The 16,705-nt window shown below is 35.9% G+C and overlaps 1 protein-coding gene across 1 annotated transcript; it reads left to right on the top strand.

Annotated features, from left to right (window-relative positions):
- The first annotated feature begins 10,142 nt into the window (after positions 1-10,142).
- LOC145123298 (uncharacterized) lies at positions 10,143-13,012 on the top strand. Its single transcript, XM_079058517.1, has 3 exons — positions 10,143-10,329; positions 11,984-12,319; positions 12,480-13,012. Exons 1-3 carry the CDS (start codon positions 10,143-10,145, stop codon positions 13,010-13,012), a joined length of 1,056 nt encoding a protein of 351 aa, XP_078914643.1.
- The last annotated feature ends 3,693 nt before the right edge of the window (positions 13,013-16,705 follow it).

Raw genomic sequence — 16,705 nt, 5'->3', positions numbered from 1 at the left:
TCAAGTTTCTAAAAAATCACTTTTAAAGTTCTTATAAAAAAACCCGATTTTTTTATATTTCGGCTTGGTTCAATTTTAAAATTAATACCTAGTATTAAGTTTGTTTTTAAGCCATGTAGAACCTTTTAATATTAATTAATAAAACTTCCTTTTATTAAATAATACTTTAGAGTTTGAATAAGTTATAAAAACATGATTTTTACACTTATAATTCAATATTTCAAAAGTTGTCGTAATTAACAATTTTATAAAACCGGTTTTTATATGGCTAGAATATGTTACATCCAATGTTCATGTTTTATATTTTGAAATTCAAACTCCATGTGATGTTTATTTTGTCCAAAAAATAGTTTGGGTTTGTGAAAAACTAAATTATCAATCACAAAAAATATTTACTTGAAAAATAAACAACACAAACATGCATTTGACATAAACAAGCGTTATACTATATAACACTTTTGTGAGCCAACACAAAAGTGTTAAGTCCTTCCTAAGGGAAAAAGAGACCAAATATTACAACATGTTCTTCATGTGATCTTCAAGCTTCCACTTGCAATGACAACCAAATTTGTTGCAATTTTATAAAAACTTTATAAAAGTTATGAACTTTTATAAAATCTTTGTAAAACTGTGGGTCTCCATGGTTCTTCAAGAAATGGCCTCCATCTTCATCTTGTTATATTTTTCATAAAATAAATCTAGTCTAAAACTAATCTATTACATAAAAAAATAACAAGAATAAAAACTGGCTACTTTTATTACATACTTTATGAATAAAAGAATATTACAAACCATTTTCAACCAAATCACACAAACAACAACACAAATGATCATATGGTTGTTTATGCACTCTAAAATACATATAAACATAAAACAACCTTTGTTTTTCTAAAACAACTTTAAGTGACAAAAAATGCATGTAAGTTTTTGTCACATAAAATAACAATTATAAAGTTGTCAAAGAAAATATGTATGAACTTGTTTTTATACAAAAACAAGTTATCCATATTCTCCAAAAACTAAGATTTCCATAAATCAAAAAATCTAACCAAACATGCAAGGTGGCTCTTGATACCAGTTGTTGGGTTTTATTTAAAACTACTTTCAAAAACTACAAATGATGGCTAACAGAAGAATTGAGTTTTATAAATAACATAAACATTTTATTACCCACCAAGGATCATCTTGCAAGTATTAGAAAGATTTAACCTATATCCACATATTGAAAAAGAAGCAACAACCTTTGATGAACTTTGGGTTGTCTAGGGGAGGCTTAGATGTTGAAGAAGATGGATGAACCCAAAAATACACCAACAATGATCCAACTTGATTAGAATGCTAGTTCTTATGTTAACTCTTAAGCTTAGAACAAAATACCTAAGTATATGTTCCAAGAGAGTAAAACAAGTAACAATTTCTTCAAGAACTCAAAGATAAGGAGGAGATGGAGATGGGAGCAAGGAGCTCTCGGCTTTTTGGTAAGGAAAAAGTGACCAAAATGCAAGAGTGCAATCTATTTAAAGATTACACTTAATCTAAAGGTCTTTATCCAATAAGAACTTTAGACAAGCTTGTCCTATGCATGCACCATACTTTGATTTCTTTTGATTAAACTAATAAAAAATCCATGTCTCTCTTTTTCCTCATCCATGGCCGGCCATGGAGTGTAAAAAAAGAAAAGAAGAGTTTATATTTTATAAACTCAAAGTTTATAAGATATAAATCTTGTCTTTTCCGAAAAGACAAAAGGCTTTCCAAGTCTAAAATATTGTAGATGCCTTATTAATTCATACCTTATGAAAGAATGTGTTACTTGTATTGTAAAATAATTATTTCCTTGAAATAAATATTTTCCCAATTGATTATAAGAGTTTATGAATATTTATTAAAATCAATTTCTAATAAATAATCAATTGTGTCAAGTTGTTGTTAGTGTGACCCTTAGGATCATATGTTATTTAGCAATATCATTTTAATATGACTCTTGAGCATACTAGATCTTTCACACCAACAGCGGGGCGCTGACCACGTACGCGCAACTTACCACCAGGTATGCCCATCGTACTCAACCCAGTCCGAAAACTCCATTAAGAGCTTATTCCATTAAGTTCTTACATCCAAAACTCAGATCCAAGCCCAAAATGATGTTCTAAGTCATAAAGCTTCCAACTTTATGACTTTGCATGGCTATAAAGTGCTTAATGTTCAAAACCCTAAGTTCTTAACCCAATAAGACATCACAGCTCTTGCATGGAAGGGACAGAAGGGCCAAGATCACATTTTTATAGTTCATAATAGCTTTATAATGGATAAAGTTTCCAACTTTATCCATTAGAATGGTCCCAACAAACATGATCTAGTCTTTAAGTCTCAAAGGGACCCAAAAGTTCATCGTTTTCAACTTAATCCATTAAGTACAAGTCTCCAACTTTCAGATCTGAATCAAAATGATGTTTAGATGGATAAAGTTTCCAACTTTATCCATAACAAGGTCAAAAACTTTCAAGATCTAAACTTTATGCACTAAAATGACCAAAAGCTCATAACATTCAAAACTAGTTAGATCTAACAAATGCATAATCATGATTCAAACTTTAAACCTCTAGAAGATAGATCAAGGTGAACAAAGTCCAGATCTACAAGCTCCAATGCAACCCACAATTCTCCAAGAAGTTCATTCTTCTCCAAGGTGCACCATGCATACTCCAAAGCACTAAAAAAACACCTTCTTTTAGCACACAAGGCTCAACTAGGTTTAGGGTTTCATGGAAGGGATGTTGGAAGGGTGGAGGCTAAGAATGGAGTGGGGTTGGGGGAGTTAAGGAGCTTAAATATGGATCAAACCACGAAAATAGGGTTTGGGCACTGATTGCGTACGCTCAGCGTAATTCTGGTACGCCCAGCGTACTCAACACAACCCAAACCGACCAAACTTCAAACAGGCATAACGTCTTCGTTCTAACTCCGATTTTGATGTTATTTATAGCCACATAAAGGCAACGAGAAGATCTAAACTTATATCAACTTGTCCTTGCCTTAAAATGTTTCGAAAAAAAAATCCAAATTCATAAAAGTCCGAACTGACAATTTACCGAAATACCCCTTGGCGCCAAAACACAGACCGAACTCCCGGATCATCCAAATTACATTACCCACAACCAAATGGGTCTAAATCTCTTTTACTCAAAGGCCCTAAGCCTGATGATACTCGGTCTTCGGGTCACCACACCAACAGAGGAAACGATTCGGAACAGGGCGTTACAAGTTTCAAAACTATTGATATATTACAATAAATAATCTTTTTGTAAAAATCATTGAAATAGTTTTATAGAATTTATTCCCCTGATAAAACATTTGAAAACGGTAAAAGTGGGGCCGTGAAACTCACCTTTGATGCGTGATTCCATTGAACTATGGTCGACTCGGCACTCGGAACCTCGGAGATCACCTTGGGATCGACCGGACTCGAGAGAATAATATTAATAGCAATAAAATTATTAAAATACAGATTTCCTAAGGATTTTGGAGGAAAATTTTGAATCAAAACGAGGGAGAAAGTGAGGAATTGTGTGGGGGATGAATGAGTGTTGCAACTCTTTTATAGTGAAAAGTTTCGAGATGTGCCCCGTGCACTTGACTTGCACATTGCGCGCTTCCTATGTCGCTCCAGTCTGCTGATGTCATATGTCAGATATTGGTAGGTCCACGACGCCGTTCTAGAAGATGTGTGCGTCGTGTATGCTGCGCACACCGCGCAAAACTCAGATTTTGTAAATTCTATAACTTCCTCATATGAGCTCCGTTTTCGACGTTCTTTATATCTACGCGTAGCTATTGAAGAGTACTACAACTTTCCTTTGGGTTGCAATGTCTAATTATGAATTTATTTTTCCTCCCTTTTTTTATACAATTAAATGATTTTGTTAAAATCATAAATCTCTCGTACGGACTCGGTTTTTGGCATTCTTGTTCTCAAAATTCTTAGCTTAAAGAATACTATGATATTCCTTTTGGTGACTTTAGCTAAAAGTCAACCATTCTCTTTATACCTTTTTATGTCACACATTCCTTGTACGCGCACTTATTTTTACGTAAAACAGACGATTTGGTTGATTTTTCATATATATCTTAATACAGAACTTTAAATTTTTATCATATATTTGTGTATATTATGTATTAAGTCTATTATACTCGACGTTTATCCCTTTCTGTAAATAACGATCGGTGACAATTGTCGCAATTGTTACACAAGTTATTCTACATTTCAACTATATAAGGAGCTAAAATGCTTCGAAGCAGAACAGTCAGATGCTGAAAGTCAGGGGCGGAAGCAGGATTTTACAGTAGGGGTTGCACGGGAAAGTTAGGGGTTGCACGGTAGTATAAAAAATAATTTTTCAAAAATTTTCAAAAAAATTTCCACTGCGATTGGAAAAGTTAAGGGTTGCCGGTGCCACCGTGGACCACCCCTAGGTCCGCCCCTGCTGAAAGTTCATGGAGTCATGGACAAAGTTGAACATGTATAGATTTAATTCGTAAAGAAGGACATGCATGTCATTGGAAAGACTATTTCGATGTCCATCCCGTTTTCTCACCTCAAATGTTTAGACGGAGATTTCAGATGAGGTGGGAACAATTTGTTCAAATAGTTAACGGTATCTCCAACCATTCTATTTATTTTCTACAAAGAAAAGATGATTTAGGTAACAATGGTCTTTCCCCTTTACAAAAATGTATTGCTGCCATATGCCATATGCCAGTTGGCATATGGCACAACCAGTGACCTCTTTGATGAATAAACACGAATTAAATGTCTACAAAACTTTTGCTGATGTGTGATTGAGGTTTATTCAAACCATTATTTGAGAAAACCTAATGCTAATGACATCCAAAATTTAGTACAACAACATTCAGAAAAGCACTAGTTTCCTGGTATGCTAGGAAGTATTGATTGCAGGCATTGGCCTTGGAAAAATTGCCCTGTGGCATGGCAAGGTCAGTATAATTTCACTATGTTGTATTATAAGAAATAAGGTGTTGTCTTTTTAAAATATTTGTAAAATTTTTATATATTTTTTATTATTTAGAATAAAAAAATATAAATTAAATGATTGAATATAAAATAAAATAAAGTATATATCAAAAAAAGTTAATAATATATAGCTTGTTTATTGTAAAAAAAGGTGTTACTTTCAATATAAATTGTTATATTAAATTCAGAAATAAAAAAAACAAATCATATTATTCAGTTGAATAATGAATGGGGATTAAACCCCTCATTCATTAAAATCAACCGACAATGCAATTTTATTCCATATGCCACATCACTAATTTTCATTTCATTAAATTCTTCATAGAACTCTCATTGGGGATGACCATAGTTTTTCACTTTAGTTTCTCCCTCAACTTTTTGTTGGATAGTTTTATTCAAAATTCATTAAATTTACTACTAAATTGTTTTTACCTAATGTTTTATTTTATAAATATTTTCTTATTATTGCATAAAGTTTAAAAAAAAAGATAGAAACACATATTTAATTATTTCATACATAAAAACAAACAATACACAACTCTTTTCAAACCTACTTCGAAATCAGGTTGTTTTGTTTTAGTACAACTAAAGTGGTAAAAGTCTTTATAGACATCGACTACTTTTCATTTCTTGAATCTTATTTACAAATTATAAAGCCCCGACATGTAAGTTGGCTCCTTAATCCATAAAGGAAGATATATATTATTTTTTGGTTATACGTAACCTATTCGTTTCGGTTCTAAACACTTATCAGCTATTTTACATATTGATTACATCTCTAATGATTTTCAGTGCTTGATAAGGTATTTGGTCATTTATTATCTTGAATATGTTATTTAAATATTTGAATTTTTCCTTTATAAAATTTTGCTCACGGGATTGTTTCACACACCCACTAAATCTATGTATTCATCCTACATATAACTTGAACCCTCAACCAATTTATTGAGAGACATGTTTCCGATAAATGCTAATAGCATTATACCACATACCATTTCTTAAACATTTCTATAGTTATGTATGTGTTTGATTAGTAATTGTACATCCTTCAATAATTTTTGAAATTTAAACGCTAAATTTATTTGCAATTTTCCGTTGTAGTTTGAAGATATTACATGTTTTATGATGATATTTCCAAACACAACCTAACTAGGGATGTCACAAAATAGCATGTACGTATTAATATTTCTTCCATTTTATTTCATAAGGTATTTGTAGAGGTTAATTGCCTTGGTGTTTAACCTCTCACACATGAGGTCATATTGGTTTCAAATATAGGTTTTTCTAATACCCATCTTTACTGTCTAGTTGAAAACATGCTTTAGAAAAACATTTGTGGAAATCTATCAAAAACTTAGAGTTTATGTTTGTAGAAAAACACTTTTGGTCCCAAAATAGTAAACTTAATTAAAATTGAAAAGTAAGAAGGTTGATAACAATAAACATATTAAAATAGGGTTCAAGCTCCCCACAAAACGGGGTTTTCTAAACTATCTCGCATATCTAGTCCTTCAATATTCAATCGAAACACACATCAAAAAAAGTTAGCCAATGACTTTCCCTAGTGAGTTACCCGAGGTTGGTTCACTTAGAGTGAGAGGATTCCAATATGCCCAAAAAATTTACTGTAAGCAATATTATTTCCAAAAAGGTCAGATATGCAAAGCTCACGATGGTGAAAACTATCAACTTTTTCCCTAATATTCACAACTAGTCTTGATGGTAGGATATCTAATGCTCATGGCTGATGAAACCATCAGCTTTTGACTTAATATCTACAAACTAGGCACTATGGGTTGTCAACCTCTGCCACACAATGGGTGGCTAGCCTCTAATTGTGCATGAGGATAATTTATAAATGTACTTGCAAAACAAACAAAAAAGGTGATTTTAGGTACCCCGGATCTCATAGTCACACGTATCCTAGCATGATATTACAAGTAGGATGCCTAAATCATTTTCAAATAATATAAGCATTTTTGCTTTAATAATCAAACCATTTCCAAAGGTGACATTTCATGAATGTGATATTAAACAAGAAGCAAACAATATCATTTAAGGAAAACGTAATGAAATATAATGTAAGCATATGGATGTGTGTTCTCTGTAGTTCACCTCAAATTCTAGTTTCAAAAACCATTATTTACTTTAGTGAAAGTTCTTCTCAAACATCATCTACATGATATAAAAGTGAATTACTAAAAATAAACAAAATACCCCTAGGGTCATAAAATTCCCAAATTCTCAAACTATTCCTTATTAAACTATTTAGGATTTATGGAAGTAAAATCAGGTCAAACAAATAATCCAAACCCTGGGAAATATGAAATATTGCATCATGACATAAGGTTTTACGCAACAAGGTACGTTTCACGTTCTGCACTATGTGTCGCAATACACATCGTATTTAGCTAATGAACATTCCTTGTTCTGGACAACTTCCCTTTTTGGGAATCATACTTTACATTATTCGTCATTTCTTCTTCGGAACACATCACATTCTACAAGAAATATTCCACATCCACTTTTCACTCCCATTTGACCATTCTTTATTGCATCTAAGCTTCTGGTTACTTATGGAAATCTATTGTACAATCACCATTGGTTTACAGACAACACTTAAAGTCATTTACACATATTAAAGCACTAGGACTTATCCAATTATGCTCATTATAATACTTCTATGGTTTCATTGATTATTAAATTCCTTTTGTGGGATTAAGTGCTCAAAATATCCAAAAGACTTACTACTGAACTGTGTAGCCTTTCCAATCATTCCACGCTACAATTTGATGATTAGTGATGCATTTTAACTCTTTCAAGTTCCATTTAATTGGTGTAACTCGAATCTAACAATGTAATCACTATTTCATCTCCTAAATTCCATTTTTCTCTAATGGCTAAACAATCATTAGAAACACTGTTGGAACCTGAAAGTGAACCTCTAGAAATCACACGTATTGAAGATCTGAAGTTAGCAAGTTTCAAAGTAGAGATGGAGTCCGAAGTGAAGACCATTCCGAGATAGAGCGAAGATCCGAGATTTATAGTCTGTTTATGCATTTGTTGTTTCTTGTCTTTTTATTGATATCATGTTTCATAGGAATCAGCTTTTTAAATATGTTGGATAATCAGTTGTCTGAAGCTGTTTATTATCCACTCCTAGGAAATTTTTGTAGTTTGTACGATGTACTTTCTTTTCCTATATAAAGAGTGATTCTAATGACAAGAATGGCATGGATTGCTCCTCTAAAGATAGCAAATATTCTTCTTAAATCTCTTTCACTTTTCTCTCAAGTCAAAACCCTTCACAACATTCTTCTTATTCATTTATTGTCTTTACATTGATTATACTCATAGTTTCTACATTTAATACTTGTATACCTTGTTGAATATTTACCTCAAGTCTCGACTAGTATTACCAGACTTGACTGGAACATCAATTAAGAGCAGACATTGGTATTTAATATTATCTCAAGGTTTGAGTTTTCAAACCTTGTCCTTGTGCATTTATTCTTGTACTCACAATTGGTATCAGAGCTTGAGTAGTTGTCCTTTGAATCCATAAGAACAAATTATAGTTGATTCAAAATTACCTTTGTATTTCGGTCATTTCTGTGTTCAGGAAAAAATTTCTTCTATATACTGCTTCTGCTCTTATATCTTAGATTCAATGGCTGCTCCTAATTCTCAAAAAATGTATTCAATGCAAATAGCAAATAGCGTGGGTTGCCCTTCTCGTGCCCCATTACTAGTTGTTGAAGAGTATGATTACTGGAAAGTCAGAATGGAAAGGTTCTTCATTGGAAAAGAAAAACGTGAAGCTATCTGGAGATCCATTAAAGAAGGTCCACATGTTCCTGTGAGACAAACTGTGAGAGATGCTGCTGCAACTCTCATGGGACAGGATGAACAGTGTCAAGCACCTCTTACTGCTGATGACATCGAGAAATTGCATGCAGATCAAGTTGCATTTTCCGAAATGGTGTTTGGTGTTCCACCTTCTCTCTTTGATCACATTAAGTTGTGTAAATATGCTAAAGAGATTTGGGACACTCTCCAAGACCTGTTCGAGGGATCATGAAACATGAAGGATAAGCTTTTGACTTCCATCGTCAACGAGTTCGATACTTTCACCACAACTCCCGGTGAATCAGTTGCCTCGGCCTCTAACAGAAATCGGATTGTCATCAGCAACATGACAACTCATGGGATTGTATGAACTCCTCTAGAGTACAATCTCAAGTTCATCAATAGTCTTGGTAAAGGATGGGGAAATGTTAAATCATGTCTTTAGAGTAATGGATCTATGAAGAAGTTGAAGCTTTACCAACTGTTTGATGAGCTTCAAGGTCATGAATCAAATGTTGCACAAACTTTGAGAGAACTCTCAGGAGGACCTCTTTCTCTTGTCAGTTCTTATGATCCTTAAGTTTCGAATCTCTCTGCTTCGGACCCTTTCAAAGTTTTTATCCCATCTATCCCACCTGTTTAACCCTCTCCACCAGCTTTACCTACTCTTGCAAGTTGAAACTATCAGTTCGATGGAGACCTCGACCCTGAAGCAATGGACTCTGAACTACGTTTTCAGCAAGAGTTTGCTTTACTCTCCGTGAAATATAAGTGTCCTTTCAATACCACTCACAAACCATACCACAACCGTTTCCAAGATCCTCGTCAAAGTAATCCCCACCCTTATCCTAAACCTTCCGAAAATCCACCTGCATACAAGCCAAACATTCTGACACAAAATCACTCCTCGGAATCCCACGAGACTCCGAAGTCTGACAAACCAAAAATTGTTTGTCACAAGTGTGGTCATGCAAACCACTTTGTGAAAGACTGCTTGGCTGAAGCTCCACCAAAACCAAAGATCAAGGACTCTACATACTATGCACGTCGAGCCCAAGAGATGGCTGGTAGTGAGAAAGCTTTCGTTATCACTATGTCAAGAGATGTGGAAGGATATTGGTCATCTGGAGATGAAGATGATCTGGATACTGGTAGAATCATGTGTCTCATGGCTAGATAAACCATCGAATGTTATGAAGGCTACTGGTCATCTGGATCAGAGGAAGATGATGATGATGCTGAACCAAACTACTGATACATGGCGACCAACGACCCACCCGGTAGAAGCATTGTTCAACAAGTAAAATTTATTATTATTGATAATAATTTTGAATTATCTCTTTTTGAACAATATCTAACCCAGATCCAATCAGATATAAACATCATTTACAAAGCATATGAGTATGCCATAGAAGCCAGTGAGAAGATGGAGAGTGAATTAAGTTGTATTAGATTAAGTTTTGAGGATAAGAAGCTTAAAATAGAGTCTTTAGAACATGAACTTGTAATGTCAAAAGATGAATGTATCATTCTTAAAGACAAATGTGAAATCAGTTATTCTGAAAGAAATGTTTTGATTTCTGATAAAAAACGTCTCAATGCCAAAATAGATGCTTTACATAATTCCATAGACATTCTTGAAACAAATGAAAGGATGACTCACAATTTTTGTCATCCTTAGTCTAAAGCACCTGGTCTCAGAAGCAAGTTTTTGAAACTTATTGCTCGTCCCTTCAAGGAGTTACAGAATCTAACTTTTATAGGAGACATTTCGAACCACAAACATTTGAATACCCATGTCTCACCTTTGTCACCCCTTCATGAGACCTTGGATAGTTTTTCTTCCCTGATTCCTGAATTTCAACCAATAGTTGTCAAGTGTCCTAATTCCACGCCTCTTCCACCTCTGATAACCCTGGACCTGAATCAGACCTCAGAATTTTCTCCCAACATTCCCAACACTGTAGTTCACATTCCGAACCACAGTCCTCCTAACAACTGCCTTGTTGCGGAAATTATTCCGGAGACAACTGGACCTGACTATGAAAAGTCAAATTTTTTTTGGGCGTCCTTAGATAATGACGGTGATGTAGAAACCATAAGTGATAATTCATCCGATTCGTGTGTTTCGGACTCTCAAGTGATTTCTAAAACCACCTTAGTGCCGATCAAACACAAGTTTAACAATCCATCCGTTGGCCAAACTTCCAAGTCAACATCTGACTCCAGGAAGAAACCTTCATTAAATAGAAAAGTTGTCGTCGATCCTAAGATAGAAGCCAAAAATGCACTAAAAAGGAAGTTAGGTCTAGACAGAATTCCAGATTCATTGATCACTCTAAGAAGAAAGTATCTCGGACTGTGAGCCCATCTACTAGGAACCACATCACCTTTGTGCCTGTTAAGATTCTTAAAAGGCCTTCAAGTCCTCCTAATCCAGCTGCTCAAAACAAAGCTGTCAGTGCCATTCCGAAAAAGACTATTGATACTTGTCCCACAAGAAATCACTCTCCTCGAACTGTTTCCTCTGTTTTCGTTGCTAAATTTGATGGGTACTATTTTTAAACCACAACAACATTCAAAACCGAATGCACCATCAAAAACAGTAAACAAAGAACTTTTGGTTAAACACACTGTCACTCAAACATTTTCAAAGAATTCAAAACAAAGATTTGAGTGGAGAGCTAAGACTGTAGAAAAATATTTTGCAACTTCAAGTAACATTGTGATACCTACAACTCCAAAAATAGTTGGTCCGAGAAAAGTTTTTCCAAAACAACCTATCGTTGAATATGATTTCTGGATCAACGAAAAGACCTTGGCATTTTGCTTCTTTCCCAAAGGATCTCGGAACAAGCCTTCCGAGACTCTTGTTGCTCAAAAGTCACTACCAAAGTCCAAAGCCCGTGCCCAAGTCCCTAAACCTAACTCGGAGCCTAAAAACTCCAAACATCACTAATTTTTGCAGGCACTATGTGCTTCGGAACAAGATACAAAATGTTGGTTATGTGACATCTGGCAACAACTCCAACTCTCAAGTCCGAGATTATGGCATCCTCACCAATGGAAACTTATCTATATCAAACGTGGCATATGTAGCTAACCTGAATCATAATCTAATCAATGTGGCTCAACTTACTGATGCAAAGCGTCGAGTTGAATTATGCAAGAAACATAATTATGTCATGTCCGAAGACCAGAAAGAATGTCTGATCAAGTCCAATCGCAACAAGAACATGTATGCTCTTGACATCAACATGATTGTTGGCAAGCCTCAACTCTGTCTACTCTTAAAGGCAGTTCCTGATGTCAGTTGGTTATGGCATCGAAGGCTTGCTCATCTTAACTTTCGATATATGAACGATCTTGTTTCCAGTGAAATGGTCAGAGGTTTGCCTCTCCTCGAGTTTGAAAATGGTCATTTATGTGTTGCCTGTGAGTGTGGGAAGTAATCGAAGAAAGGTCATCCTGTCATCATCAAAAAATCGATCTCGGAACTATTAGAACTACTTCATATTGATCTATGTAGACCCTCCATTGTAGAAAGTCTACATCACAAGAAATACATTCTTGTGATTGTGGATGATTTTACAAGGTTCACCTAGGTTTTCTTTCTCAGGCTCAACCGCCTCGGAACTTATTACCTTCATTAAGGGTATTGAAGTTCTAGTGAAACTGCTTGTTCGTCGAATCAGAAGTGATAACGGCTCAGAGTTTACCAATGTTACCATTGAAAAATTCCAATCCGAGAAAGGTATTGACCATAATTTCTCAGCTCCCTACACCCCTCAACAAAACGGTGTAGTCAAAAGACGCAACAGAACCTTAGTTGAAGCTGCTCGATCGATGTTCAATTTTGCAAATCTTCCACTGTATCTCTGGGCTGAAGCCATATCAACTGTATGCTTTACTCATAATCGTAGCATCATCAATCGACGCCTCAATATGACACCATACGAAGCCATGAATGGTCGTAAGCCGAGTATCTCCTTTCTGCATGTCTTTGGCTGTCAGTGCTTTATCAAGAACAATTGTGATCAGCTCACGAAATTTCATCCCAAAGCCGATGAAGCAATTTTTCTTGGATACTCAGCAAAATCAAAAGCTTACCGGGTTCTGAATCGATGAACTCGTGTTCTTGAAGAAAGATTTGATGTCACCTTTGATGACAACTACGTTTGGAATTCTGGCCCAGCCCATGTCACAACTCACATCATATAGTCCGATGCTCCATCGCCAGGATGTCCGAATCCTCAAACAATTTATGAAGTCGGTTTTGAACCCATGTTCGGACCATCAGAAACTACTCTTGATTCGGAATCTCGATCAAGACAATCCTCATCCGTTATAGCTCCTATCTCGCAAAATGTTTATGGTACGGCTCCCACATTTCCTCCATTTGATTCCAAACCAATTCAACCTTCTCAGGTTGAGGGGGAGAATGGTTTTCCCTCTCTTTAATCAAATGTTGAAGGATTCTAAGATGCAGCGGATAAATTTGATTATTTCGATCCTATTCCGGACAACAACAACGACAACGTCAACTTCTTTGACTTTCCGGATGAAAATGATGTTGATATCTCCGTTCAGGGGAGCATCATCATCTAATTCAAGTTGTTCAGGGGGAGCAACACAACTCCATCGTTGATGTTGGATCATCTGCTACAGAAGAGCTTCCGAGACTACACATCTGGACCAAGGATCATCCTCCAAATCAGGTCATTGGAAATCTAAATGTCGGTATTCAAACTCGCTCTGCCACTAACATCCAAAATGAATGTCATTTCTCGGCATTTATCTTAATGGTTGAACCAAAATCCATCAAGGAAGCACTTGAACATACTGACTGGATTACAGCCATGCAAGAAGAGTTGGCAGGATTCGACATAAATGAAGTGTGGACTCTCGTTCCTCCTCCTCAAGATCATCCCAACGTAGGTACGAGATGGGTGTTCTGAAACAAGATAGACGATGCAGGAGATATCATTTGAAACAAAGCAAGATTGGTGGCTAAAGGATTCACACGGATTGAAGGACTTGATTATGACGAGACCTTTTCTCTTGTTGCCCGTCTTGAAGCCATCAGAATCTTTCTTGCTTATGCAGCTCATAAAGGCTTTAAAGTTTACCAAATGGACTGTTGAGAGAAAAACTTGAACAAATGTTAGTACAAGATAATAACTTGCTAAATAAGTTAATCTCGAGGATCTTGTTAGCTCAACAATAATAAGTTAAGAGAGTTAGAAGTCAGATGCAAAAATGTAAAGGAAATATAAATGACAACAAGTTATATCAAGTAAACACCAAATTGATTCATAAAAAGGTTTGCATTCAAACAGAAGTTAGTAAATGTGATCAACATAAAGTGAATAGGAACTCGGGATATCAGTCAAGATAAATATAGATAAATGATATTTGGATTACGATAACAGTTTGGAAAATGGGTAAAGTGGTAAAGATACATGAAGAGGGAGGATCTATTTATAGAGTCCCGAAAGGTTACATTGCAAAATAAACAAATACTAAACTACTGACTTTAGTGACCATGCAAGGTTCACTGGACAAAACAATGTAAACACGCTAAGTCAATAAAGTAACATAGAAGTCTTTATGCAATCGTTCATCTCTGCGGTAGTTCTTCAGGTCTGCGGTTCACAAAAGATAAGATCAATCTACAGTAGTCATTTTCTTCTGGGGTATCGTCAACTATCCAGGTATGTGTTTCCTTAGCTAAAGAGGGTCACTTTTTGTTTCAACAATTTCCCCCAAAGTGACCTCTTAGGTATTTTCTTCACTTTTGAAACTTAAGGAACCGGATGATAATCCACCAAAAATTTCTTACTTCAAACAACCACTTCATTCTTCGTGAGATCTCGAACTTGACTTCATTAGTAGTGTGCTTCGATCTTTGCACAGAAGCCAGAGTTACATCTAGTTTCCTTTTGGCCAGTCGATGGATTGCGGTCACCGGAATCAAGTACTTGGGACCATCTTGAGCTTTCTTGAACACGACCCCTAGATCATGGTAATTTTTTGCTCCAAGTGACATGTATTGGAATCCTTCAGTGAAGTTTGGAACAGGCTCGAAGTCAGGAAAATTGAACTTCTTGGCAAGGACTAGATGTATTTCAGCATCAATCTTTCCAGAATCGCATACCAATGCCTTGAGGAATTCATAAGCTCTTTCACAAGCAACCTTCATCTTTGGATATTTTTCATCCTTAAGCTGAAACACCCTAGGTAACAGGAATATCTCTTCGGGGTTCATGCACATGAAATCCACTTGAGTTCCGATGTATTCATCTCCTCTTCTGGTCAGGGTATATTTTTAAAATTCAGTTTTCATGAATTTTCTCACTTTTTATTTCTTTACCCCGTCTGGTGTATCATTGGACTAGATTTTCTCAAATTCAGAACCATGCTTAGCATGAAAGAGGTTCAAGCGTTCAAATTCCATGGGGAGTCTTTGATCATCCGGAAGGCTGAGATCAAACGGTTGGAAGAATGGAAAAAACTTAGAATTTGGGGAGATGGGTGTATCCCAATAACCATCTGTTGGTGGTTCAGCATAGGTGAGGATTGGTCGATAGTCATCATCTAGTAGTCTGCGGGTAGGATTTACCCAGGAGTTGATTAATGACTCATCTATCATTGTGTCGAATCCGTGAGCTCTCCAAATTTGTTATGCAAACTTGGCGGTCCTCCAGTCATGTTTCTTTTGAAGAGTGACTGGGGAGTCATTAGAATGATCAGAGGACATTTATGGTGCTAAGTTTTTGAAATGAGGAGGAGTTTGTTGTGTAGAGCCTTGAGAAGTTGATTTTTGTGGAGACTTTTGTGGTGAAGACCATGGAGTTGGATTCTTAGGAGAAGACCAAGGAGTTGGTTCCTTGTTGAACTCTACGGTAGGAGGTTGATCCCGTGGAGGAGTTTGAGACTGATGAGCTGAGGGAGTCTTGGATTATGAAGGTTCTTGATTTCTTCTTCTTGGATTGCTTTCACTTCCCCCTTTTGAGGAAGCAGGATCATGCTGCTCCTCAAACCATTGTTTCAATGCATCAATTTTCTGAAACATCTCATTGAACTGAGTTTTCATTTGTTCACAGACTTGATGATTGTTTGGGATCTCCTTGTTGAAGAGTAGTTGATAAAGCTCCTTTGGAAGGCGGAGGATTTCATCAACACTCGAATTTGTAGTGACCGATCGCCTTAACCCGTTGATGGTGTTTTGGAGGACCGCAAGCCATGATTTGTATGCGGTATGGGTTTCGTCGATAATCTACATGGAGTGACTTGCTTGTTGTTCAAGATTTTGTTTGAAATCATTCTTTAGTTCAGTTACCTCCTTGATGATTTTTTTAGCTGTGGACAAGAACTCCTTGTGATCTGCAATTCTGCGATTATCAAGATCTCTGATTCCCATTTCAATTCTGAGAAGGACTCTTTAATCATTTATCCTTTCTCTTGTCTCTAGAACTTCAACACGATCAGCAAGCGACTGTAGTGTAGGAGTTTCATTGTTCTACGGTGCTTGAGTTGTTACCGCAACCAAGATTTGATCAACTTTGGCTTGGAGGCTGAGGAATTATTTTCTTGAAACTGCTTTCTTTTTCTTCTTCTTTTGTTTAGTCTTTGATGTGGAGGGTTGAGATCCATTCGATTCTTCATCATCATCAAGTCCAAACATGGGAGCTAAACTTATTTCTATTGTTTTTCCGTTGTCGTTGGAATCATGATCTTCTTCATTGGGAGGAGGTTTGGAAGTGCCAACAATGTTCTCCATTTGATGAGCAAGTTGAACAGTTGCCTCCATGGTATACA

This window comes from Lactuca virosa, chromosome 1 (genome assembly GCF_052849685.1).
Source record: "Lactuca virosa cultivar CGN04683 chromosome 1, Lactuca_virosa_CGN04683_v6, whole genome shotgun sequence".
NCBI classification, from domain to species: Eukaryota; Viridiplantae; Streptophyta; class Magnoliopsida; order Asterales; family Asteraceae; genus Lactuca; species Lactuca virosa.
This window is presented reverse-complemented; position numbering and strand designations above follow the sequence as displayed.